Source organism: Arachis hypogaea, chromosome 20 (assembly GCF_003086295.3).
Source record: "Arachis hypogaea cultivar Tifrunner chromosome 20, arahy.Tifrunner.gnm2.J5K5, whole genome shotgun sequence".
NCBI lineage: Eukaryota > Viridiplantae > Streptophyta > Magnoliopsida > Fabales > Fabaceae > Arachis > Arachis hypogaea.
Window position 1 is genome coordinate 1,182,677 of NC_092055.1, and position 24,615 is coordinate 1,207,291.

General features: G+C 31.5%; 4 protein-coding genes across 5 annotated transcripts; 1 reads left to right on the top strand and 3 right to left on the bottom strand.

Annotated features, from left to right (window-relative positions):
* Window positions 1-1,094: 1,094 nt before the first annotated feature.
* LOC112783444 (transcription factor MYB98-like) lies at window positions 1,095-2,821 on the bottom strand. Its single transcript, XM_025826396.2, has 3 exons — window positions 2,310-2,821; window positions 1,931-2,057; window positions 1,095-1,742 (listed from the first exon to the last, which is right to left on the bottom strand). Exons 1-3 carry the CDS (start codon window positions 2,819-2,821, stop codon window positions 1,095-1,097), a joined length of 1,287 nt encoding a protein of 428 aa, XP_025682181.1.
* Window positions 2,822-5,053: 2,232 nt separating this feature from the next.
* On the bottom strand, window positions 5,054-8,439 carry LOC112783000 (triose phosphate/phosphate translocator, non-green plastid, chloroplastic). The gene is made up of 9 exons (XM_025825716.3): window positions 7,812-8,439; window positions 7,296-7,418; window positions 7,067-7,219; window positions 6,748-6,833; window positions 6,545-6,629; window positions 6,285-6,404; window positions 6,107-6,175; window positions 5,571-5,700; window positions 5,054-5,457 (listed from the first exon to the last, which is right to left on the bottom strand). The coding sequence occupies exons 1-9, from the start codon at window positions 8,181-8,183 to the stop codon at window positions 5,381-5,383; spliced, it is 1,215 nt and encodes a 404-aa protein (XP_025681501.1). The 5' UTR covers window positions 8,184-8,439; the 3' UTR covers window positions 5,054-5,380.
* A 3,987-nt stretch (window positions 8,440-12,426) lies between these two features.
* Window positions 12,427-17,455, bottom strand: LOC112782993 (3-isopropylmalate dehydratase large subunit, chloroplastic). Its single transcript, XM_025825704.3, has 15 exons — window positions 17,236-17,455; window positions 17,018-17,155; window positions 16,748-16,918; window positions 16,179-16,331; window positions 16,001-16,069; window positions 15,790-15,906; window positions 15,327-15,401; window positions 15,111-15,188; window positions 14,897-14,992; window positions 14,473-14,522; window positions 14,237-14,291; window positions 14,004-14,135; window positions 13,558-13,605; window positions 13,261-13,419; window positions 12,427-12,759 (listed from the first exon to the last, which is right to left on the bottom strand). The coding sequence occupies exons 1-15, from the start codon at window positions 17,290-17,292 to the stop codon at window positions 12,619-12,621; spliced, it is 1,539 nt and encodes a 512-aa protein (XP_025681489.1). The 5' UTR covers window positions 17,293-17,455; the 3' UTR covers window positions 12,427-12,618.
* A 1,526-nt stretch (window positions 17,456-18,981) lies between these two features.
* Window positions 18,982-21,654, top strand: LOC112782270 (uncharacterized). 2 transcript variants are annotated; one of them, XM_025824615.3, is made up of 7 exons: window positions 19,075-19,215; window positions 19,326-19,526; window positions 19,822-19,935; window positions 20,282-20,362; window positions 20,435-20,607; window positions 20,859-20,955; window positions 21,375-21,654. In XM_025824615.3, exons 2-7 carry the CDS (start codon window positions 19,401-19,403, stop codon window positions 21,495-21,497), a joined length of 714 nt encoding a protein of 237 aa, XP_025680400.1. In that variant the 5' UTR covers window positions 19,075-19,215; window positions 19,326-19,400; the 3' UTR covers window positions 21,498-21,654. The 2 variants fall into 2 exon arrangements, with proteins under 2 accessions (XP_025680399.1, XP_025680400.1); XM_025824614.3 differs by having other exon boundaries at window positions 18,982-19,526.
* Window positions 21,655-24,615: the final 2,961 nt, after the last annotated feature.

Sequence of the window (24,615 nt, forward strand, 5' to 3'; positions counted from 1 at the left end):
TCGATATCAATATATATTATTTTAATATTAAATAAAAAAATCTTACCACTATTAATATGTATAACAATTAATATATATTGATATTGAAAAATAATCTTACTAAAATTTTTTATTTAATATTAAAATAATATATATAGATATCGAAAAATTAATAATAAAATATAAAAAAATTGTTAACGAAAATTTTGGTAAAATTATAATTTAATAATTAAAAAATTATTGAATGATATTTTAGAAAAAAATAATATAATTATTAAATTTTTTTAAAAATATAATTTAATCAATAAAAGAATAATTTATTAAAAGATATTTTGGTAAGCAAATTTAATGATAAAAAATAAAATTTTTGCTAATGCATATTTTTTTCTTAAAAAATGGATAAAGTTAACATTAGTTAACACAAAAAGTTTAAAATGGATTAAAAAGGAAATTTTTTAAAAATTAGAAGGAATGAGAATATACATTTATAAAATAAAGAAGATGAGAGTGTCATTTTAACATAACGTAGAAAAGGGAAGTAGAATTTTCTTTTAAATAAATAAAATAATTGGACATTCCAAAGCATAAGAATTAAGATCCACATTGACATTATGCATTCTTACATAATTAAATCCAGAAGTGCAAATGTACCACAGTGCTAAGTTTAATTTCTAATATAGTAGCATTTAACTTTATGGAATAGACTAAAAGCAAACAAAAAATTACTAATTTATTTCCATTTGTCTTAATAATGTTTCAAGGCTTATAACCCAGTTGCCAATTGGTCCCCTTTAATAAGGATCAAAATTTAACTACAAGCTTTATTTATCATATTCATAAACATAATATATAAAATATTAATACTATAATTGTTTCTAATAGTGATTATTATTACTTAATTTCCTCCTTCAAAATATTCTTGTAGCCCCACCTCACTCCCCATTCCTGCTCCATTGTTGTGTTGTGTTTAAATTTGCTACAAGTTCCATAAACTTTCTCTCTTAAAGGAAGCATATACATGAAGATAAAAAGATAAAAATAATTAAATGTGCATGATAGTTATAGCTACCATATAATATATGCACCAAGGACTAATAAGTAATAATCAAGCATCATCAATTTTTATTGACCTTTGTCACCATCTCCACCAAATCCATCTCCTTCTTGATTATTCCATCACCCTCCATCATGGATTCCACAATCTCTTGTTGCATATCATCACACTTGTAATCAACATCCACAACATTAATAGTACTAGTATCCATAATAGGAGCACAAGGAATGTCATCAAGCAATGAATCAATGCTACACCCTCCTTCAAACAAATTCTCATCAAAACAAAAATCCGGCATTACCTCATTGAAATCATAACTTGGCACCAACCGATCCGACATAGAGAATTGACTATTATTACCTACCGGCTGAGGTTGCGCCGCCGAAAGTGGTGGTGGTGCTTTGCTTGAGGCGGCCGAGCTAGTTTTGTTAGCATTGCCTCTAGGGTTAACAGATTTTCTCCTATAGTCCATTAGAGGATTTTTGTCCAAATTTAAACTCTTGATGTATTCTTGAAGGAGAGATGTTTTAGGGTACTTGGATCTACACTTCCTTTTTGAATATTGCCTTCTCTTGGTAGCATTCCAATGGTTCTTGATCGAGTTTTCAGTTCGTCCGGGCAATCTTTTCGCAATTTCTGCCCACTTGTTTCCTATCTCCACATGAGCTTCAATTAGGATCTTATCCTCATCTTCCGTCCATATATCTTTCTACAAAAAAAAAAAATCGAATCAAATCAAATCGATAAACAACAAGATGATAAAAATGTTAAAAATATCTTTTAATACAGTATTTAGTCACACTTTAAAAGCGTAGCTTATAAAAAATAGTAACAATTCAAAGAGAATCCAAGAGAAAAACATATAATACTATGATATGAACTAAAATTGGTACTAACCTTAATGTCAGGTCTTAGATGATTATGCCAACGCTCTCTACATTGTTTTCCAATTCTCCCAGGCAGCATTTGAGCAATATGAGACCATTTCCTTAATCCATATTGTTCTACCAGCTGAATCAATAAGCTTTATTTTGGTGCAGCAACATATACACACGTTATTTTCTTAGACACAATTTGATTTTATTTATACATGAAATAAAATTAGGTGAAAACTCAGGGTGAAGTCGACTTCACGTGAAGTTGACACTTGAGAGTCGTTAGATGAAAATTTAGTCAGACCAATCAAATTATCCAACGATTTTCAGGTATCAACTTCACGTGAAGTCGACTGCACCTGAGTTTCTACCATAAAATTGTGAATGAATTTTTTTTGTACCTATCTTCGCTTTCTGTCCATTGGCCCTTTACTATGTTAGACTTCTTTTGAAGTTTGTAGGTCTTCTTGGATGTTGGGTATAACTTATTGTTTTTGTTGACTCCATTGACCCTTTTGTAATAACCCATTGTTGATATGGATGAGACTTCATCTGGCAGAACGAGATTCGTAGGCTTGGTCTCTTGAAGAGGATAAAATGGTAAATAACCTTGGTTTCCAACTATGATATCCAATGGAGTACTTCGATTATTGTTATTAGTGAGGTTCAAATTACCAAAACCTCCTCCGTTATATTGGAAATCATCCATAACATGAACATTATTATTCTCCACAAAAGGCTTGCACTCATAGACATCAAAGGAATCAAGATTTGTTAGAGAAACTTGATGATTTGATGATGAGGAATTGCCATTCACATTCACTTGATGAAATTGATCAACATGGTGATGGAGATCTTGGTAGAATCCATGAGATGAATTAGAGATTCCAAATGGAAGATCAATTTCCTTCATTGTTAGTGAATATTGCATTGTTTGTGATGCAAAAGTTTCTCTAAGGTTTGTTTGAAAATCCTTTGACAAAAGAAGTAATAGAAAATTAAGTGATGAGCATTACTCTGTTTCAAGTTTCAATCCAACTTGTTTATGTTACTTAATGGGGAACGTTACCATAATAATGAATTAATTGCATGGGATATTGATTCACATCTTGATGGCTTAGTTTGTAACTTCAAACATTAGGAATCTAGCATTATATTTTTATTTAATTTTCTTTTGTCAATGACTTAGTTTGTAACTTTCACTAGGATTTAACGGTATTCAATTATGATATTTATTTATTGTTGATAGAGTTTATATGCTTATCTAGTGTAGAGTAATTTTATGAGAAATATTTTTGGAACAATATTCAATGACATTCTATCAATGTAAAGTAATGTAGAGTACAATCAAAAGCTTATGAATATCTATTTAACGCACTAATTAGTACTAATTGCAAATTTAACTTAAATTTACTTCTTTCAAAGTATACCCTTCATTTAGAAGAATGAAGAATAAACAATAAGGACTAATTACTCCTAGTTGGATGGTTTGCAACAAGGGAACACCTTAACTCTTTTTATATTCACCAAATTAAGGTGCAACTTCTGCATACTGCTATTTTTTTTAATAATCTCGTTTAAATGTGAGATAATGTATCAAAATTTAAATTATATGTTAATATAATTAGCTAAGAAAATATGTTCTCGTACCAATTCAATGAATTCATTCAAATTCGGATACAATCTAGTTGACCCATTTCTTTATTTTTAATTTTAAATTTCATTAAAAATAATTTGGAAATATGTAAAGGGTTGTCTCGTACTTTTTCAATGTCCATATAATATATTAATTCATAGGACTAAATTTATATAATTATTTAATAAAATTATTAACATTCTTTATATATGAAAGCTTAGATAGTTTTTTATTAATTAAACCGCATGTAGCTTCTTATTAGATGCAATTTTATTCAAGTAAAAAATAGTTTCTGTTAATTGACCTATTTGAACATAAATAGTTTTAAATAATATAATTTCCTAATATGTATGTAATAATCCTTTAATTTGTTCCCAAAGGTTTAAGGTAGCTTAATTTGTTTGACTTGCGGTTATACTTTTGACTTAATGATTCATTTCTTTGACCAAGTTGACTTTTCTGTCCTAGTTATACAGGTTTCATTGTTTGTCACTCTACATGCACATTGGTAAAGAAATTCAATGTATATTTTAATTTAGCTTTGATTTCACTTAATAGCTATTAGTTAACAAAAGGCAAAAAAAGAATTACTTGTTTAATTACCAAAAAACAAAGGGATGTCTTCCTGCTGAAAATGTAACCTTCCTTCAACTAACATTCTATGAACTATCCTTCTAAGCAAATTTAGTATGCTATACATAAATTTTCAATATTATTGAATATTAAAAGAAAACATAAATATTTAATGATAAACGATAAATATATGTTTTCATGGTACTAAATTAACATGATATATCTAATACTTTTCCATTTTAAAATATGTGTTACAAAATTTAGTCATATTAAAAAAATCAATGTATTTAAATATATAAACATTTTGAAACGAAAGAAATATGATATTGATATTGATATATTTCATATTTAGGGAACATTTACCGCATTAAAAATGGTCACTCGTAGAACTTTTTCACGTGGACTTTACGATGAATAATTGTTGCCAACAATTATTGATATTGCCGGTAATGACAAATTACGGTTTCTAACAGCCACATGGTGGTCACTACTACTCGCTAGAATCAACAATAATATATAATAAGATTGCAACAAAGTAATCTTTCAAAATATTAAAATACATTAATTTTAAAGCAACTTCCAAGGAACTTGACAAAATGCCTTTAAACATAAACTAAACAAAAAAATTGTTCTCAATAACACGTAGAGAAGCTTTTATAAAGAAAAATATCTGCCTAAGATGCCAAATACTCTAACATCAGCCGGTAACAAGTAACGAGTCTAATTCTACTTACCGAACAATAAATTGAAACGGTTAAACGCTAAGAGTAACAGAAAAGTTATACACTAAAATTACAATTCTCAATATTTTAATGGCACCAACAAAAATCATAATTGAAAATAGTTAAATCTGGTATAAATAAAAATATGCCCGTATGCAAAGGTATAATGTAAAAGTGACATTACTCTAACAGAAGAACTTGCACTAAGTCTATGTGTACCAAATCAATAGATGATTACATATATGCTTCATGTAAGCAAATATTACATTAAGAACACGCACACCTTCATGAGGTATTTGAGCAAAATTCAGAAGCTGATAAATTTTTTCATGTAGCAAAATCAATGGGCACTTACTCAGAATATTGAAATCCACAAGGTAGCTAAGAGAGAAAAAAAAAAAGAAACAAAAAACAAAAAACAAAAAAGGTGACGGATAAGAGGTAATCCTCAAGTTCCCTATCTGACCTACAAATAAATTAGAGATGTAGCTATTTGGCTGCTGCTTTTTTCATGCAACGACAAAATTTTACCATTTGAAAATTAAGCTGTCTTGGCCTTTGGCTTAATCCTCTTCACCCTTGAGTATAGGAAAACTCCAGCAAGAGCTACAGCAGTTCCTGTAGAAAGAACATAAAAATCTCAGCAAATGATAGCAGGGATACAATATAATTATTAAAACTTCAAACATCTCTTCAACTGTTTTCCAGTTGGAAGTGGGAAGAAGTTTTACCGAAAGCGTTCACAGGAGAGACAGGTGTTTGGAAGAAGATGACAGAGCTAACAATGACCACAACCCTCTTCACACAGTTGCCAACAGAGTGAGTAACAGGTGATACTCTCTGCAATATCATGTAAGAAACCTGCATAGCCAATTCACAGAAAACCATCAGTACCTATTATTAAGAAATGCAGAGTCTTTTAACCATTCATCATTATAGGATAAAACAAGTCATTTTCTAAATAAATTTAAATGTTCAACTTCAACAGCCCAATGAGGTAAGGGCATAGACATAAAATATCTCACAGCATAGTGGTCATACAGTCACTCAACTTCTGTAACATTTTTAAACATCTCACATAAAACAGATTTGCTTGGATATGTAACATTCACTTAGGTTTAACTTAGCATTCAAAATTTTTTGAATCGATCATCCCAGTGTTGGACTGGGGTTTGATGTTGATGTCAGAGATTCAATGCTCCACTAGGCCACAATATAGCCCCACATTTAACAAGTGCTTGAACCGAAAGCATATAAATCAACTCACTTGCTGATATGCATGGAAACAGAGTGCAGCAAGTACAGATCTAATGTACACTTGTCTCACATTTAAACCCTGTCAAGAAAAATGATGTAACAACGGATTAGCATTCTCAACACCATTATGTCTTTTGATTGTGGCAATGTGGATATGACAAAAGCTATGCTAACATCAAGATACTCACAGCAGATTGCAGGTAAGTAGGGGTAAATTTGACACCCTCCATGACGAAAGCCACAGGTGCTAACAAGAAGAAGGACATGATCGTTATTATAGAGAAGAGGGTTATGTTATCCATAGAATCCTGAGAAGAACAAAAATGCATGTTATTTTCTGCTTTCTAAATGTGAAATAACATTTATAAAATGCATTCTGAATTGTATCAATTAACATAAACAATGACACATATCCAAAACTTTTGGAAGTGTTCCTGCATTAAAATACCTCTTTCTTAACCATGACTTTTTTGCTAAGAACATTACGAGATTGATTCAACACGTTGGAAGCCATTGCACTCCAAAATCCAGCCCTATCCAATATTCCACCATGTTAGAATTCTAATGATCAAATCCTTTTTTAATGCATGATATCTCTTCCCATTCCTCTTCCAGAAGACCAGAAGTAATAAGACACAGAGGAGATCTTACCAATTGAAAGAGGCCTCAGTCACAGATGCCAATGCAACACCACCAACAATAGGCAAAAGGGAACCAACCACCCATGGTGTAGGCATCTACAAGAAAGTTAAATGATGGATTAAAATTGGAAATCATCAATTTACAATTTCTTGGATGTCTAAGGACTTTTTCTTCAAGAAACTGCTTCAACTGTCTATTGTCTCTAACTACGGGTAACCTTTTAAAATTCACTTTTTCATTGATTGCAATAGGCTACCCTTTTAAAATTTCACTTTTTCATTGATTGCAATAGGCACTGCGAGGTTGTACGAAAATATAGTATTCTAACCTCTCCAAGGAACATTGCGGAAAAGACCACTGAAAAGAAAGGCTCCATGGCTTTGATTGTGTGAGTGAACGACACAGCCACCTTTCCAAGACTCATATTGGTGAAAAGATTTCCGAAAGTATGCACGAGAGCCAGTGGCAATATTGCTGCAAGCTGCCAAAAGATTCTCAGTCAGTCAACAATGCAGAACACAGAATATACAATAATTCATCAACCACCACCAGAATACCTGAGCACCAGTGATCTTCGGTCTCTTGTACAGATTCAAACCCCACATAAACGACACAAGAACAGTTCCAACAGCAAATTGAACAAGGGTCACAGTCACCGGAAATTGATAAACCTTCAAGACCTGTAAATAACCATATATTTATTTATTTTTTTTTCAAAAAACGATCAAGCTAAATTCAAATCCAAATTATCAAGAAAATGAGAAATGACAATAACCTTCAGAACCTCAACAACAGAGAAAAACAATCCAAATTCCAGCACAACACTATAATCACAATTTGATAATTTCACATAGATCTATAAACTATAATTCAAAATTGAATTGCTAGCACATAGTAAGAGCTTTCACAACAAAATAAAACATTCGCACAAACTACGATTATCAATTCAGCTCAAACATGAAGCAAACATTTACGTTCAGATCAAATTACATACATCCACTTCCACCAAAATTCCACTAAAATTTTCTCATACACGTTGAAATTTTAAAAAATAATATAAAAAATCGAATCACCTGCTTATTGTAGATATTGAAGTAGATGTTGAATAGGTACCAGAGGCCGAAGAGGGAGCCAAGCTCAAGAGTCTTGAGCAAGCCGCCGGAGGCAGCGGCGTCTCCGCTGGCGCTTTCGGGAACGGAGGCGGCTCTTGCCTCGAAGCGAGCGCGGTCGTCGAGATCGGAATTGCGCGGGCGGAACTTAAAGGAGGAGGAAGAAGAATGAAGCCAGGATCGGCGCGTGAAGGAAGAAGAGGTTGCATTGGAGGTAAGGGGATCGGATTTGGAAGCAGAGAGACGCAATGGATGGAAAGAGAGGGAGGCGGAGCGAGGCGCGTGGGGAGTGCGGAGAGGGAGGGAGGGAGAGAGAGTGAAAGCCACGCTCTGCATTTTTGTAGTAAGGAGATCTGAGGCGAGAAATGAAATCTGAGAGGGAAGAGAAGGTAGTTATAGAATAGTTAGGGAGGGTTGTGATTTGTGAAATGTGAAGAGAGAGAGAAGAGAACTTCGGAGTTTCCGCCAGCAGCAAAGCAAGGCTTCGAGGTTGGTGGGAAAAGTAAGGGTAGTCGCAGTAGTGAATGACAATGTTTTTGCGTCTCTCTCTGTAATAATAACAGAGAGAACGGGGGAGGAGGTTTTTCTTTTCATTTTGATTTCTTTTATTTATTTATTAAAACGGTAGATACTTTCAAGTTTCACCAAGATCCAAGTGGCTAATTTTTTTTGTTATAGAAGTAAAAGTGGTGATATATTTTAACATGATAATTTTTTGTGTTTTTTAAAACTGTGGAAGTACACAAATTTTTACCGATTTCTGTACTTAAAATTTTTTAATTTTTTTTTAACACAAGTCCCTGGGACCGATTTGTGTACCAACACAAATCTCTGAGACCGATTTGTGTATCTCTCAGAAATCTCTGGGACCGATTTATGTACCAACACAAATTCGTGGGACTGATTTGTGTACCTCTCAGAAATCTCTGGGACCGATTTGTGTACCTCTCACAAATCGGTCAATCCAATTTCTGTACCTCTAGTTAAACGATCCCATATTTAAGTATAACATCCCAACAATCCACATTTAAGAAAAATACCACTATCACTCCAATATTAAAAATAAAAAATTCGATCCAAGTATCCAACACATGAAACCGAATTTTCTTTTTCTTTTTCCTTTTTTTTATATTATTTTTTTAATATTCAAAGTTATTTACGTATCACTTCCAAAAAAACGTCCAAAAAAAAACGTGAGTTAAATTGACATTTGACGATTTTTCACGTACAAATATTTTCTTATAAAAATAATTGTTTAGATGTTTATTGATAGGTTGATACGCATGTATAATTGTTAGGAAGATTTTCAAGTGTACTGTTATACTGGTGTATTAGTAATTTTTAACCGTTGATCTTAATTATATATATTTTTTATAATTAAAATCAACGGTTAAAAATCACTGAAACACCGGTACGACGGCATACTTAAAAATTTTCTTAATTGTTTTTATGTAAAGTTAATGATAAAGAGTAATTAAATTATAATTTAGTCAAATTTATTAAATTATTTAATAATTTTAAATTATCAATTTTACGTGAAGACAATTATATGTTTATAATGTGAATCTTTACTCTATTGATATGTATTATATTAAATAATTTAGTTAAATATATTAAATTTAATAAATTTTTTTATTATCTTTTATATAAAAAAGTTACGGGAATAATTATTAGATATTTTTTAAGATATATTTCAAACTTTTATCACCTGCGTTAGGCAACCTTAATTCTTTTCATCATTATTATCAAATTGTATTATTAGGGATTAATTAATTTAATTTATAATTTAAAATATAGAATTCAGAATTTACAGTAAACTTATTAAGGATTGTACTAAAAAAATTTTCATATAATCTTATTATATTGCAAATTGAATTACATCACGCTAGTTAACAAGAAAAATAAAAACGCATTTTAATATTATTCAAGTTGGTTAGGTGATAATATGTCAATAAAGAAGTGAATATTGTCGCTTAATTACAAATATAATTTTCAATTTAAGAAGATTTTGTTGTGTATGTATTGAAAGTTTGAGAGTAAAATTTTTAAAATAAATGTTGCATTATTAAGTTGAAAATAGCAATATCCAATCCCCATAAGTAATCTCAAATTTAGTATATGAAAATGAAAATTGAAAACAAAAATTCCTTCAAAGAAAATAATAAACTTCCTAATGGCATAGTTGATAATTGAAATACTACTTTGGTGGGGGTTGGTGGTGTGTGAGAAAGTAGGTATGAAATATGATGAGGGAAAAAAAGATGAGGGTCTTCTATCTTTTTGTCCTTTTATTTTTCTTTTTTCCTTAAAACGGAGAGATACTTTTAAGTTTTAACTTTTAACACGATCCAATGTAAGGTGCAATTAGAAAAAAAAAAAAAAAAAAAAGGAGAAAATGAAAATATTTCCCTAAGATGACAATGGAAGCTAATTTTTTTTAATATTGAAAAAAAATTAGTGTAATACTTAGTTATTGAATTTTGTGGTATATTTTAAAATTATGGAAACGGAATAATACATTTTTCCATATTGACAATACTCTCTCATAATTTTAAAAATTATTATTTTAAAAAATATCACAAAATTTAACAACTCAGTGTTATTGTTATACCATAGCTTTATCCATATCTAAAAAAAATAAATGTACATTGGATTGTCCAATAATAAAAATATATTAAAAGAGACCATCACAATTTTATAAGCCAAATTAATATATATTTCGCATAATTGTGCACAAAAAAATTCAATCATATAATTTTGTTCAAACATCTACTCTATTATCTTTGCACTTTAGAATTTAGGTTTGTAATCTGAAGCTAAAGAAAAGATTGAGAAAATTTTCATAAAAGAATACATGTGGTATGTATGTATAAAAAAAGTTATAGAATATAGTTTGATGTTATATTAAATAATTGGTTAAAAGCATAAAATTTTTTTACAATAGTACACCAAATAAAATAAAATAATTAAAGGGAAAATGGGAAAACAATGAATCTAGATTCAAAAGACGGATATTCTCGTGTAGATATTTTATTCGGCGACCGAGAGGGATGTGGAAAGAGATTGAAGTTTAGGTACAGCAGTCCAAGTTAGGATACATCTTGGTACACATCAATATTTTCCCCTTTTAGGCGCTCACCAAAAATATTTATAGATAGTAGCTAAAACTTTTTTTTATTAAAAACCAAACTATTGCAATATATGAACAGAAGGTTGAACAAATCACATTGTTTTTGGCAATTTGTCTCTTCGCATCTTGGCCATTATTTATTTTAACAATGAGAAATGGGACAAGGTTTTGTTGGAAAATAAATTAAAAATAAAATTGAGAGAAAGATATTAGGAGGAGCAAATATGAATAGTTATTTCTTTGTCCAATTTTATCTCATAATTTAAAGGTTCAACTTTTGTAACTTAATAGTTAATACTTACATATTTTAGTTATCTTTGTTTCAGAACTTAAAAACTTTGGTCCTTCCGTTTTCTACCTTTTTTCATGCATAATTATTTGATTTTAAAATTACTTAAATTTGATAAAGTAAATATATAGCAAGAAATCCAACTTTATAACATCGACTCAAAAGAAAAAAAAAAAAAAAAAAAACTGAATCAACTTTATAAATTAAACAATGCCTTTTATGCCATGTTTACAGTAAAACTGTTTATATATAAATATCCTTTAATCACCTTGTATATGGTTACTTTTGGATTCATTGAGAAAAAAGAAATTAATAAAATCCATTCCCTTACTCCAACCTATTGATAATTAAAACCTATGAAGCACGAACACTTCGCTGAGTTGCCGTATTTGCATGTCGGACACATTTTGGACACGATACTCGTCCGACATACATGTCTGTCGTGTCCAACCGTGTCTTAATAAAAAATAAAAAGTTCTTCTCCAGATACGTCTGGACACACCTAAATACCATCACGTGTCAGCGTGTCCAGTCTTATTCTTAACATATATTTTTAAAATAAATTTAGATATAGTATATATTATTATTTATTAAAACAAAAAATATTTTAAATACTTGATATAATTAAAATAAAACATTAAAAATAATTAAAAAATTTAATTTATATTTTAATATCAATAAAATATCAAAATATTATTATGATTTATCTAAAAAATACTTTATATTTTATATGTATACGTGTCCCCATGTCATGTAAGATTTTAAAATTCACGTGTCAGCGTGTCCCGTGTCGTGTGTGTCCGTGTGATTGTCCGTGCATCATAGGTTCAAACCAAGTGAAACAATAAAATGAAAAAAGCTCGGAGGAAACATCTGGGAATAAAAGACCAAAAAGGAGGAGAAGTGTATCCTAACCTATGATAATGAAATAAAATTACCTGATTTTTATAGAAAAGAAATTTTAGTAGGATATACAATAGAGAATGAGCTGTGAGCAATCCTTCTATGGATCCATTAAAACATTATAATGCTTTTATCCTCTTGTATTCCCTTTCACAAAACTATACACTAGCCTTATACTTGAATGGTTATAAGATCAAGAAAATATTAAACATCTACAAAATTGTTACAGCAATGACCAACATAGATCTCAAGCTAAGTACTACATAAAATCTTATTTTATTATTGAAACTAAGCACCAGAAAGGATTAACAGTCGCAAGACTTCTTAAAGGGGGAAAACAGACAGATAGATCTATAAACTTCAATAACTTACAGTTTTAATGGCTACATAGTATACAAAACTTCCCCAGTCAAATAGATCGGAAAGGGTATTATCATAAAACAATAACCTTACTGCAAGAATTCTCTTGGATCAGTAACATAACCAGTCAATGCAGATGCCGCAGCTGTATATGGAGAAGCCAGATATATCTGGCCTTCCTTGTGTCCCATTCGGCCCGGGAAGTTCCTATTTGTAGTTGAAACACAAACCTGCACAATCAGCCAAAAATGGTGATTCAGATTTCAATCTCATTATCTATCAAGAAAGCATATAAATGTTGGCAACCATGTGGTAGAGGAGCAGCCATGCATAAGATACGACTACAAAACCTTTTTTTCCACTAGGTGGAGACAAAAGGACAGCCTGGCAAAAAGCATTTTGCGTTACGCAAGGTCCGGGGGAAGGCCAATCCATTTTAAACTAAGTGTTATGCTTTGAAATATTCGTACATTGAAGAAACGATTTAGATGGATACAATTATATGTAGATACATTGATTTTTCAATGTACAAATTCAATCCAAGTGACATTTATATTGAAATAGAGAAAATAAATAATAACCCGCTGCTTATTTCAGTTCACAGAATCACACGTCCCTATATTCTGTATAAATAAAGGAACTACCAAGACACAATAACTCTAGTATAGTATTATGAGGAATTTGAGTTGCTCTAATATAATACTATCCCAAACAAATGGATGGGAACTTGCCTGAGGTTCATTCAAGCGTGCATAAGTATCCTTTGGGCCACCCAAACAAGCACCACAACTAGGACTAGCAGGTGTGTCACATCCAGCTTCTTCAAATATCTGGGAGCAAGTCTTACCACCAGCTCCAGGTACTGGGATGCTATATAAGTCCATCCAAACCTGAAATATTTGATTAATTATTGTAAATCATCTTAACGGGAATTAGGTGGAACTAACTCAACTTTGAAAGCTAGCTCGAGGCAATATGGGACTCTAACATCTCTGATACAAAGAAACATGAAAAAAAAAAATCCAAACCTTCTGTGTTGCAGGCACAAGAAATGTGGGTACTTTAACTTTTTTACCCTGCAGATGCAGATATCAAGCTTTTCATCAGCAGAAATAATTTTAAAGTCCCAAGGCACATTAACACAAATGTCATAAAAAAAAGCATATCCATGACAAAATACCATACAGAAAAAAGAAATGTAGCAAATAGGCTCAAACATTTTAAGACAGAGATTGGTCATACAATACTAACAAATCATAGGTTGTAGTATATGTAATTTAGCATTGTACATACAACACCACCACCACCAAAACCCTATCCCACTAGGTGGGATCGGCTATATGGATCAAACGACGACATTTAGCCTTGTACATAAATAGAGTTATTCATCCATAAGACACATCAATCAGAAGTCAAATCAGAAGTCAGCAATATTTAGAATTTATATACGGAATATAAAAATACAATGCTTTACCGAAGCTAGAAAAACTTTTGCTGCAGCCATGAAATCCTCTGTTTTTCCACCCGTGCAAGATCCTATGTATACTCTGTCAATTTTCACGTCCTTGCACTCTCTAGCCAAAGCACGGTTATCCGGAGAATGAGGCTGCAACAACCATAGGCATCATATTAGCTTGTGGACGTAGGAGAAGCATTATACCAAAGATAAAGGAACATTCTCACTGAAAACACAATCAACGGGCTAACCTTGGCTACCAATGGCTCCAACTTTGAGACATCAAATCTATATTCAGAAAGAAATCTGAATGCAAACACGTAAAACAGGTTAAAATGGATTAACATTGTAGTGGATACTAATATACCTGTAATGTAAATTTAAATATAATAGACATATTTTCTTCATATAACCCCCTAGATTGACATGCTATGCCAATAACTATTATGAGAGGAAATGAACAAAATGATTAGAAAATTATGACTACCTTGCTTGCTGATCACTATAAACTGGTTGATATGGCACAGATGTCTTATCCTGAACAAGAACAGGAAAGGAAAATGAAGTCACTGCTGGCCAAACAAGAGCATGATATCAAAAGGAAAATCATCATTCACGGGGAACCCCACATAAATGCACCACACTAAACCTTCATGCAATGACCATATTAAAATGAAAAAGGGAAACATCATACCATCAGAATTAATCAAGACAATCTACAGAAGGGGCAAAAATACAGCACGCTCTGACCATTCAAGGGTCAAGATAGGAAAGTAAACATAGTGTTAACATAATTTTTTATTACACAAAACATTCAGAGAAAATCTAGACATACAAGCAAAGTGAGATATATGCATATAACTTAAGAGGTGGGACATAAATTTCACTGCCTCTGCTCAAATTGCACAAACCTCGAGATATTTATATGTAGTGCTATCAGCAGGAACAACGCCATTCTTTCCTCCAGCTTCAACAACCATATTGCACAACGTCATCCTTTCCTCCATCTACCAACATGAACAAACCGAAACAACACGTGATAAATTAATAAAAACAAAACATTATTCAGATTGAAGCAACATTTAGAGTCACATAATAGCATAGCATCTTGCAGAATGAACTCACATTTAAACTTTCAACAGTTGTGCCAACAAACTCCATAGCTTTATATGTTGCACCAGCCATAGTTATTTCACCAATTATCTGCAAGGTAAACCATTCAATCATGTCATTTCGTATCAGCTACATGCAATCAAGGTAATTAGACACCTTATGAGTGCAACATGTGTATAAGTATAAAATATCCAACAAATATGGAAGTATGGGATCAAGGTTACTTACTTGCAGAATCAGATCCTTTGCAAGTAAATAACTGGGCATTTCTCCATCCATAACAAATCTTAGAGTTGGAGGCACCTGCATTTAAGTAAGGTATATATATACACACTATTAATAAAGAAAACAGAACAGTGCTAAATGCAAACACCTAGAAACTTGGAAGGTTTAGAGGTCCAGTCTTAAGATAACAGACTGACAAGGGTGAGAAACAGAGAAAATAATAATGCTATGAAGCATGAACCACAAATAGTTTAGAGTATGATGATATGTGTGGGGTGAGAACACTGAACAGGTGCAACAAGATAGGCACAACAAAGGGAAGGGTAAAGATGTGAAAAGTAGCACTAAAAACATTTATGTTCTAGTAGAATAAAATATTGCCACTGAGTTCAGCTGCTCTGGTAAAATCAAACACAAAATGGTCATTCTTAACAATGTAAAAGACATCAGTGAAACCATAAGTTACCTTGAGGAGAAGCTTCCCTGTTCCCAACACAAAACCTGCATCAGTATTCCCAATCCCCGTAGCAAATTGACCAAATGCTCCAGCAGTACAAGTGTGAGAATCAGTGCCCAAGAGAACCTGCAATAGAACGAGATTAGCAAAAAAATAGGTAGTGGAATCCTTCAGATAGTCCTTCACTAGCCTTAAATTTAACTTGTTGAAATACTCTTACCTCTCCAGGCCTACAATGACCTTCCTGAGCAAGAGCAACATGGCAAACACCTTTGTAGTCTGGATTTGCCTACATAGTCATAATCCCACATTCAATGTCCTTGGCTATCACCTACTCGCAATGATCTTCTAAGAACGAAGCAATTGAATGAATATTGAAGAAATCATATAATGCATACCTTAAAATTACTAAGATCCTTAATATCGTAAAAGTACTTGATATTCTGCTCTTGGCAGAAATCTCTTAGTATGTCAACATTGCGATTGGCTCTTTCATCACTGGTGAAGATATAGTGATCAGGTATTATCACAAGCTTTTCACGGTCCCAAACCTTCAATTAGAATAATGCAGTCAGCAAAAGTACATCTAAGGAGAATAACTACCAAGTAATCCAATCAAGATAACAATCCTTAAATGAACCACATAAGTACTCAACCAAGAGCACTTCCCAAGAAGAAAAATTATCTTGCCATATCCATTATTACTAATTTGTCTACTACTAGCACCACTCGCATGACTTCTAAATTGACAAACAGAAACCACAACTAGATATTACTAATTTGTCCTCAAACATTGTCGCAACTCATCCATCTCCAAATTACCAAAAATTCATCTATATCCATATAATAATAATTATTATTCTAGTTACATGGAAAACAATCACACACATCAATCCCAATTCACGTTTGCATCCATCAAATTCAAGAGTAAGGCATTGAACATAGGGCAACCGAACCAATGAATTACCTTAGCATCCTCGCCAAATTCCCTCTTGAAAATACCAATAGAACCAGGGCCACAAACATCATGAGTCATCAAAATATCAACATTAACCCAAACATTATCCCCAGGGGTCAAATAGGGTTTCTCAGAAGCTCTAGCCAATATCTTCTCAGTCATCGTCATCGCCGTCTTCACCTAAACCAACAAACCACAGCCATCAACAAAACATTCATTACAAACACCGCAAAAACAAAACCAAGACGAAATTAAGAAGAAACAGAAGCAAAACGGAACTGATCCAGTCGTAGAAGGCTGGCGTTGAGATTGCTGTGGTGCTGCAACGGAGCAGCAAATTCTCCTGAAACCGGTTTTCTGGCATCGCTGAGAAGAAATGGAAGACGTGGAAGTCAAAGCAGAGAGACCGACATCTTTCTGAGAGAAAAAAGAAAAAAGAGAGCGTTAATTGTTGGGGAAAAAATTGAGGAGAAATTGAGAAGGAAAGAAGGAGCTACCTTAGAGTGAAGAATGGATGTGGATGATGGCGCAAGGAAGGAAGAAGAAGAAGCCATTGATGTTGGAAGCTGCGATTGGAGTAGCGGTGTTCCAAGTCTCTTTAACGAAGAGCCGCCACACGTTTCTCCCTTTCTCTTCTTCCACGTTCTTCACTCGACCAAAGTTTTCCTTACAAGGCTAACAAAATTCAGCTAAGTAAAGAAATGGATAAAAATATTTGAACAAAGTATCGTTTTTGTCCTCAATGTTTGGGGTAAATTTTATTTGTGTTCTTAATATTTAAATTGTTCTATTTGTATTTTTAATGTTATCTTACTATCAATTATACTAATAAATCAGATTATATTTTTCAATTATTCTCACTTGAATGTATTCATTCTCAATTAGGTCTCACTTGAATGTGTTCGATTTTAATATTATACCCATTATTTGTGTTTAGATTCAATTATGTGCCTAGAAAAGTGAACTATGTAAATGTTGTAGGAATTAGTTTCAACATTTGATGAGCTATTTTTTGGAGTAGATCATCGATTCTATTCCAGACATTTGTATTCTAACTTCAAAAAGAGATTTTTAAAACTCAAACTAAAGCACAAATGATATGTCATTGATGGCAGGATAACATTGACTCACTCTTAAAAACGTTAGGGATACAAATAGGACGATTTAAACGTTAGGGATACAAATAGAATTTACCCCAAATGTTGGGGACAAAAACGATACTTTACTCAAAATATTTTACATGATTCATTAATTTGTCTAATGAAATAATGACTTTAAACTGCTAAAAAATTAGACCCAAGAAAATGATTAAAAAATTAGTGATATATTTTAATATTATAATTTTTAGTGTTTAAAAATTTTGGGTATAAGAATTAGACCATTCGATTTGTATTTAAAAAATTAAAAAAATTTACAGTACATAAATTGAACATAAAAATCAGATTAAAAATCGGACGGTTCAATTTATACTCCCTAAATTAAATCATTCCACATTTTAAAAAAATACCATAACAGATCACAATTCAAAAAAACATTATTAATCTAATATTAAAAATAAAAATATAATTTTAAACTTATATTATTTATTAGATTATTTGTTTTTTTAATTTTATATATTTTTAAATATATTTAATATTATTTATACTTTGGCCCAAACCGAAAGTGAGGCCCAATAAAAATGAAAGGTCCACCCTTAAAGGTAGACCTTAACCATCTTTCTCGGATTTGATACTCACTGGAGGATGGGAATGAAGCTTACTTGCTTGGGAGGGTCGCCTATTTTATCTCTGCAGTATCCGAGGGATTAGTCATTGGGCTTCTGGTTTGATGGATACTCTGGTACAAAAAAAAAAAAAGCAAAAACATAAAGGTCATGCTTGACTAAACAAATAACTACCTCCTTAAGTTCCTCTAATAAACTCTATTTTCTCTATGTCGTTATCTATTCTACTATAAATACACTGACATCTTAGATATAATTCACGTTTTGATCTACTAAAAATCTGCCTTTACTAACTTAAGTATCTAATCAACGTTTCAGGTAATTTTCGAAACAAATATCTTTAATTTCAGTTGATTATTTATTTATTTTACTTTTTTTAGATAAAATTTTAATTTAAGAAATGTCTTTTCTATTAAAAAATATTATGTGTATACTAAAAAAATCATTAAATTAATTATGATATATTTATATATAAAATATATATATAAATTAATTTATTTTAATATATATTTTATATTCTAAAACAATTTAATAAAGTAAAACCGAAATCTAGAGAGAATATAGACAACGTCTAATTTTGCCGTAAACAACAAAATTTTTGGCACCTGAGCAGAACGAAAACCGTTAAAAACGGTCACACATCTTCCAAATATGAAAGAGGAAAAAAAATTAGAGAAAACCCGCGGAAAACGTGCTAGCACAAGAGCTAAATCAAAAGCAACGGATTAAGCATTTGATCTTGTTAATTGTTTGAGTAAGGATTATTGTTATCATTTTTTTTTCAGAATTGAATGAAAAATGCAGTTATTAAGCATCAATGGTGGTTGTTGCATGGAATTGCGGTTGCCGGCGATTTTCACGGAGTCCAAGGAAGCATTTACGTGGAGGATTGGAGAGGTAAATTGGAGGAACCGGCGGCAGGGAAGGAAATGCGGTGGAATGATCGTGGCGTGCGGTGCGAAGCCGCCGGAGATGAACGGAGGCAAGGTTTGGAGATCCATCTTCTGTCCGAGCCACAACTATGCTATCTTGAAGCATCAAATGGAAGCAGCTGCAAAATCTGAGGTCTGTTCTACATTGATTTGTTCCGACTATTTACGCCAGATTAGTTAAATGGTAACTGCAACTAAATGACTAGCGATTTTGTTATAAGATACTGTTTAAATCGATTGTTCTTATGGAAAACCTAATTTCCATGTACTTAAAGTGTAAAACTAACATACCAATATCCTATCATCATATATTGATTATATTCTGATTGGATCACATTGCATCAAAATTAAACTAATTTGATTGTTGTTGGTAAGTTTGGTTTTGGAATTTCCTTCCTACTTGGTTGAATTTTGGAAACTTGTGGTAGGATTATGAGGAGGCGGCGAGGATTCGCGACACGCTGAAGTATTATGAAAAGGATATGCCAGTTCTACGATTGCGGAGATTGTTGAAGGAAGCAGTTGCTGATGAGAGGTTTGAGGTGTGTGTGATCCTTTTGGAGATCTTAATTCTTAATGTCTATTTGTTATATGGTTTTTACCATGGCGAAGATTCACATGCAGTTGTCTTCATATAAAGTTGATTGTTGAAAAACGTTAGATGATTTGATAAATTTGACTAAATTGTAATCTAATATGAATACAGCTGCATATGACTTTTCACCTTTGGGCATTAGATCATATATGCTACAAGAAGAACTTGTCTCACTGTTTCAGAATAGTACATTCTTGTTCGTTATTTTGTTTCTGAACAATGCATATATCATCTTTCATCTCTCATCTCATTGACACATTCGTTTTTTTTTTCTCAAATCAATTTTGGATTAGGATGCAGCTAGCTACCGAGATGAGCTAATAGAAATTGCCCCACATTCTCTCTTGAAATGTTACAGTGATGCTACAACCTTGGTAGGGATATATGACATTTCATTTTATTAGAAGGGAACCTACAACATTTAATCTACCCCCCTTTTTTTCTAGGGAATCAGGGTTCAAGTCAGAAGTGAATATATACAGGATAGAAGTCACCCTTCAAAGGGGCTATACTTCTATGCATATAAAGTCAGAATTACTAATAACTCAATTCGCCCAGTTCAACTTCTTAGAAGACATTGGATTATAACTGATGCTCATGGCAAAAGTGAAGATGTCTGGTCAGTACATTATTCTTTTCTTTATGCTTTCTTTCCCTTTTCTTTCTTCTTTAAGTAGAAAAATTGAGGTGAATTTAACACTAATCGATCTAGTAAGATTGGACCATGTCCTTATAGGCTGGATTAGACTCTGCTATACCTGATTAGTTCTATATTCTATATATGTGTAATGTGTTTTGTATTCTGATTTAAATTCATATTAATTTAGTTTCAATATAACTACTTGATGTAATTTGCATTCTTGATAACAGGGGGCTTGGGGTGGTTGGTGAACAACCAGCTATACGTCCTAAGAGTAGTTTTGAATACACTTCTGGATTTCCATTAAAAACACCAAATGGAAAAATGGTATACTTTTTTTCCCTCTTATTGTTATTCATGAAGCTAAATATTGTTGCTTTTGTCTGATTCATTAATCATCAAATCATGCTTCTGGGAAAAAATAAATCAAGCCAAGTTCTACAGCCTTCTGTAGTTTTTGTCATAAGTTGCATGTTGCATTATTTCATGACTACTTCTAGCTAAAATCTTCACATAATGCTCATCAAATTTGAAACTGTTTTATTTTATAGGGGAGGAAAATTACAATTAACCCAAATTTGGAAGCTATTCTCCATCATTTGGATACATTATTTGTTGCATATATCTATTTAGGTTTATGATTGGTTTCAATTCTTTTTTCATCAAGTATGAATGGATTTATAGACATCCAATAACATGAATTTGGGTGTCTGAACTCTAATCTCATTGTATTTATTACAATGCAGGAAGGTGATTATGAGATGATATATATTGACAGAGCATTTACAAGAGCATTTAAAGTGGCCGTTGCTCCTTTTTCTCTTTCTATGCTTGGTGATTATGATGATAATGATGTTAATACTATTTGAAATAGAGAGCTTGTGATGGATTATTTTGGATTTAGAAGCTCTTGAGGAATTAAAGTAAGGTATTTTGTATAATTGTATATAAAGGATCAAATTTTCTTATTGTGAATATCAGCAAATGTAGCATCAAAATTGGGTTTGGATGAGGTAACTGAAGGAATATCATGTGTGTTAATACTTACTATTCGTGAAGTTTTTTTTACTCCAATATTAAGATAGATCTATTGACATAGAAACTTACTTCAAGGGGTGATCATCATCACCATTAACATCATATAGAGAAGTTAATCAATCAAGTTCACGTTTATATAAGACTTATGAGAGTCATAAGATTTTGTCACGAATCCTGTGAAGAGCAATATTACCGGCTCTAAGTAAGGTGAATGCATACATGCCACGTCATCACTCACCAGTCACCATGATTTATATGCAAACTTTTTAAAAGAATACAAACATTCTCATTTCTCTATAGCTTTATGCTATACTCTTAGGTAGCGTTTGTTTTGAGGTACTGGGACAGAGACTGAGACACAGTATTATGTTTGTTGGCTCAAAGACTGGCACTAAAATTTCTGTCTCTGTCCCTAAAATTTCAGTATTTCAGTACTTCCAAAAAGTAGGAACACAGGGGACTGAAATTTTTAGAGACGGAGACTGAAATTTTAATAACATTTTATACCTAAAATACCTTCATTTCAATTAATTAATTCCAATTTTATCCTTTGTGCAAATTAAATTAGAATTTTATTCTTGTTTCAATTTCTGTCTCTCATTTTGCACCAAACAGAATATTAAAATTTATTTCGGTCTCTGTCTCTTAGTCTCTGTCTCTCAGTCTCAGTCTTTTAGTCCCTATCTCTCTACCTACCTTAATTAACTAACTTCTCTCTGTATATTTATATGCTTTCATTATTATATTGCCATCAAAGATGAAAGGTATGTCTCTTATCTCTCCCACGTCAAAGTTTGTTCATATAAAAGAATTAGTTAGAATGTACTTATTCTACCACTTATAAAGTAATTAAAAGTAAGATAGTTTATTAGATCTCTTCACTTTTACTTGATAGTGTTCCTGAGGTGAGAGATTAAGATTACCTCTCAACATAAATTTATAAAGTTAGGACATGAGACTGATAAATTTTTTTGTTTCAGGTTAATATTTTTAAGATAGTAGAGTATGCGTGCAAGAGACTCTATTCAAGTTATTAAGGATTAGGAATAGATATATACTTTAGATGTGTATTAAGTCTTTTATTTATGATATTTAAAAAGAAACTTTGTAGAAAATTAAAATAGATCTGTGTGAAATATATGCAGAATTTTATGTACATAGATATATAATATAGATTATATTTATGTGAACTGACATACTGTAAAGAGAAACGTTCCCATTAACCAGTAACAAATTCTTAAATAGAGTTCTGATTTACGATGGATTAGTCCTTAATCTGTCGAAATGAGGAATACCGTAAAAAAAAATAAATAACAAATTTTCAATCAAAATAAAATAATCTCTCTACGAAAATATGAGATAATTTTTTTTTTAAAGAAAGAAGCTCAACACATCAAGTGGAGCAAAAGATAACAACAAAAAATTTAAAACGAGAAAGTATATGAAATTATTTTGTTTGAAATTTAATATTTAAAATTTAAAATTTAAAGTTTAGAATCTAAAATTTAAAATAAATAAAATAATTTTTAAAAAATTAGTTAATTTTACAAAAACAAACTCTCTAGCATTATTTTTTAAAACATTAGTTTTATCTCACATATTAAAGATCAAATTGTCAATATATTTTGATTAAAAGTCAAATTGCCTTTATGTAACACTATTCATATAATTCAAAAGTCTTAAACAACTACCAACAATTCAATAAACATCTTTCAATACATAGAGAGAGGATGAGAGGCAAGTTCCTCAAGGTTTTGGCATCACCTTAATTAGGGTTAAATGACATGCTAATTTTTGTTTGGGTGTGTATATTATAAAGTCATAAATCATTGATGTGTGACACCCCTCGATCAAATCATCTTAAAGTTAGTGTATTATTTACTCATAATGGATAATTGATAAATCAACAACCAATTAAACTGGTCCTCAGTCCTGGGGCATCTTTTTTTTTTTCTCTCTTTTTCTTTTACTTTCATCTTTTTGCCGATGTTTAATCAACTTTATGGACCATTATCAATCTTTCTCTCCCCTAGGATTCGAGTCAAAATTTTCACTAAGTCACTCATTATAATATCATTATTTTTTAGATCGCACCTATAATTATTCTTTTCTTGTTATATATTTAATAAATTTAATTTAATACGTTGACAAAATAAAACGTTTTATATAATCATGCAATTATATCTATATTTTTAGATAATTATTCACGCAATCAATATAAAAATAGTTATTTTTACTGATATGATATTACATAATATGATACTCATATAAAATTATTTTACATTGATATTACATCAAATTAAATTCATATTTAATATTTAATAATTGCAGTAAATTTGGTTAACCTTGACTGTTATTTCATTATCATGTGTTTTCATATTGGGACTCAATTTTATGGTTATAGAAGCCTTGTATGCGATGTGCCTAGATATGGATTTATGGGGTACAAGATAAATCTGTGGAACAGCTTTTTATGAGCGTTAGGATGTAGAACTCCAACTCTACAAGTTGCTTGATTTAAAAATTTTGCAGAATAAATCGGATGGTCCGATTTGAAATTGAAAAAATTTGAATTTCGGCAGAAGGAAATTGGACTCTCCAGTTCGTTGCCTTTAACAACTCGGACCGTCCGTTTACCATGAAAAAACTCGTATAGTCCGAATTTTGTTATTCTGACACTACACCGATGTAAAGCACCTGTGTTTTCTATATCCCAATCCAACCCCATTGTTATCTCCATGTTTAAATTTAAAAGCGCCATATTGAATGAATGTGCATAAACCACTTCAAGTTTTATATATATAAGTAATTTTTTATTATTAGTTGTATTATTAATAGGTAAAAACTCAGAACTTCACGTGAAGTTGATATCTGAGAACTGTTAGATGAAAATTTAGTCAAATCAATCAAATCATTTAACGGCTCTCAAGTATCAATTTTATGTGAAGT

Excerpts from the sequence above, each read along its gene's own strand:
- LOC112783000 (XM_025825716.3), bottom strand. The coding sequence starts at position 8,183 with ATGCAGAGCGTGGCTTTCACTCTCTCTCCCTCCCTCCCTCTCCGCACT. Across the intron at positions 7,220-7,295 it reads CGAAGATCACTGGTGCTCAG|CTTGCAGCAATATTGCCACT; the intron begins GTATTCTGGTGG and ends ATCTTTTGGCAG. Across the intron at positions 6,834-7,066 it reads CCGCAATGTTCCTTGGAGAG|ATGCCTACACCATGGGTGGT; the intron begins GTTAGAATACTA and ends ACTTTCTTGTAG.
- LOC112782993 (XM_025825704.3), bottom strand. The coding sequence starts at position 17,292 with ATGGCTTCTTCTTCTTCCTTCCTTGCGCCATCATCCACATCCATTCTT. Across the intron at positions 15,907-16,000 it reads GTCATTGTAGGCCTGGAGAG|GTTCTCTTGGGCACTGATTC; the intron begins GTAAGAGTATTT and ends GTTCTATTGCAG. Across the intron at positions 15,189-15,326 it reads CAAAGGATCTGATTCTGCAA|ATAATTGGTGAAATAACTAT; the intron begins GTAAGTAACCTT and ends TTTACCTTGCAG.
- LOC112782270 (XM_025824614.3), top strand. The coding sequence starts at position 19,260 with ATGCAGTTATTAAGCATCAATGGTGGTTGTTGCATGGAATTGCGGTTG. Across the intron at positions 19,527-19,821 it reads AAGCAGCTGCAAAATCTGAG|GATTATGAGGAGGCGGCGAG; the intron begins GTCTGTTCTACA and ends AACTTGTGGTAG. Across the intron at positions 20,608-20,858 it reads GGCAAAAGTGAAGATGTCTG|GGGGCTTGGGGTGGTTGGTG; the intron begins GTCAGTACATTA and ends TCTTGATAACAG.
- LOC112783444 (XM_025826396.2), bottom strand. The coding sequence starts at position 2,821 with ATGAAGGAAATTGATCTTCCATTTGGAATCTCTAATTCATCTCATGGA. Across the intron at positions 2,058-2,309 it reads TGGACAGAAAGCGAAGATAG|CTTATTGATTCAGCTGGTAG; the intron begins GTACAAAAAAAA and ends ACCAAAATAAAG. Across the intron at positions 1,743-1,930 it reads ATCTAAGACCTGACATTAAG|AAAGATATATGGACGGAAGA; the intron begins GTTAGTACCAAT and ends TTTTTTTTGTAG.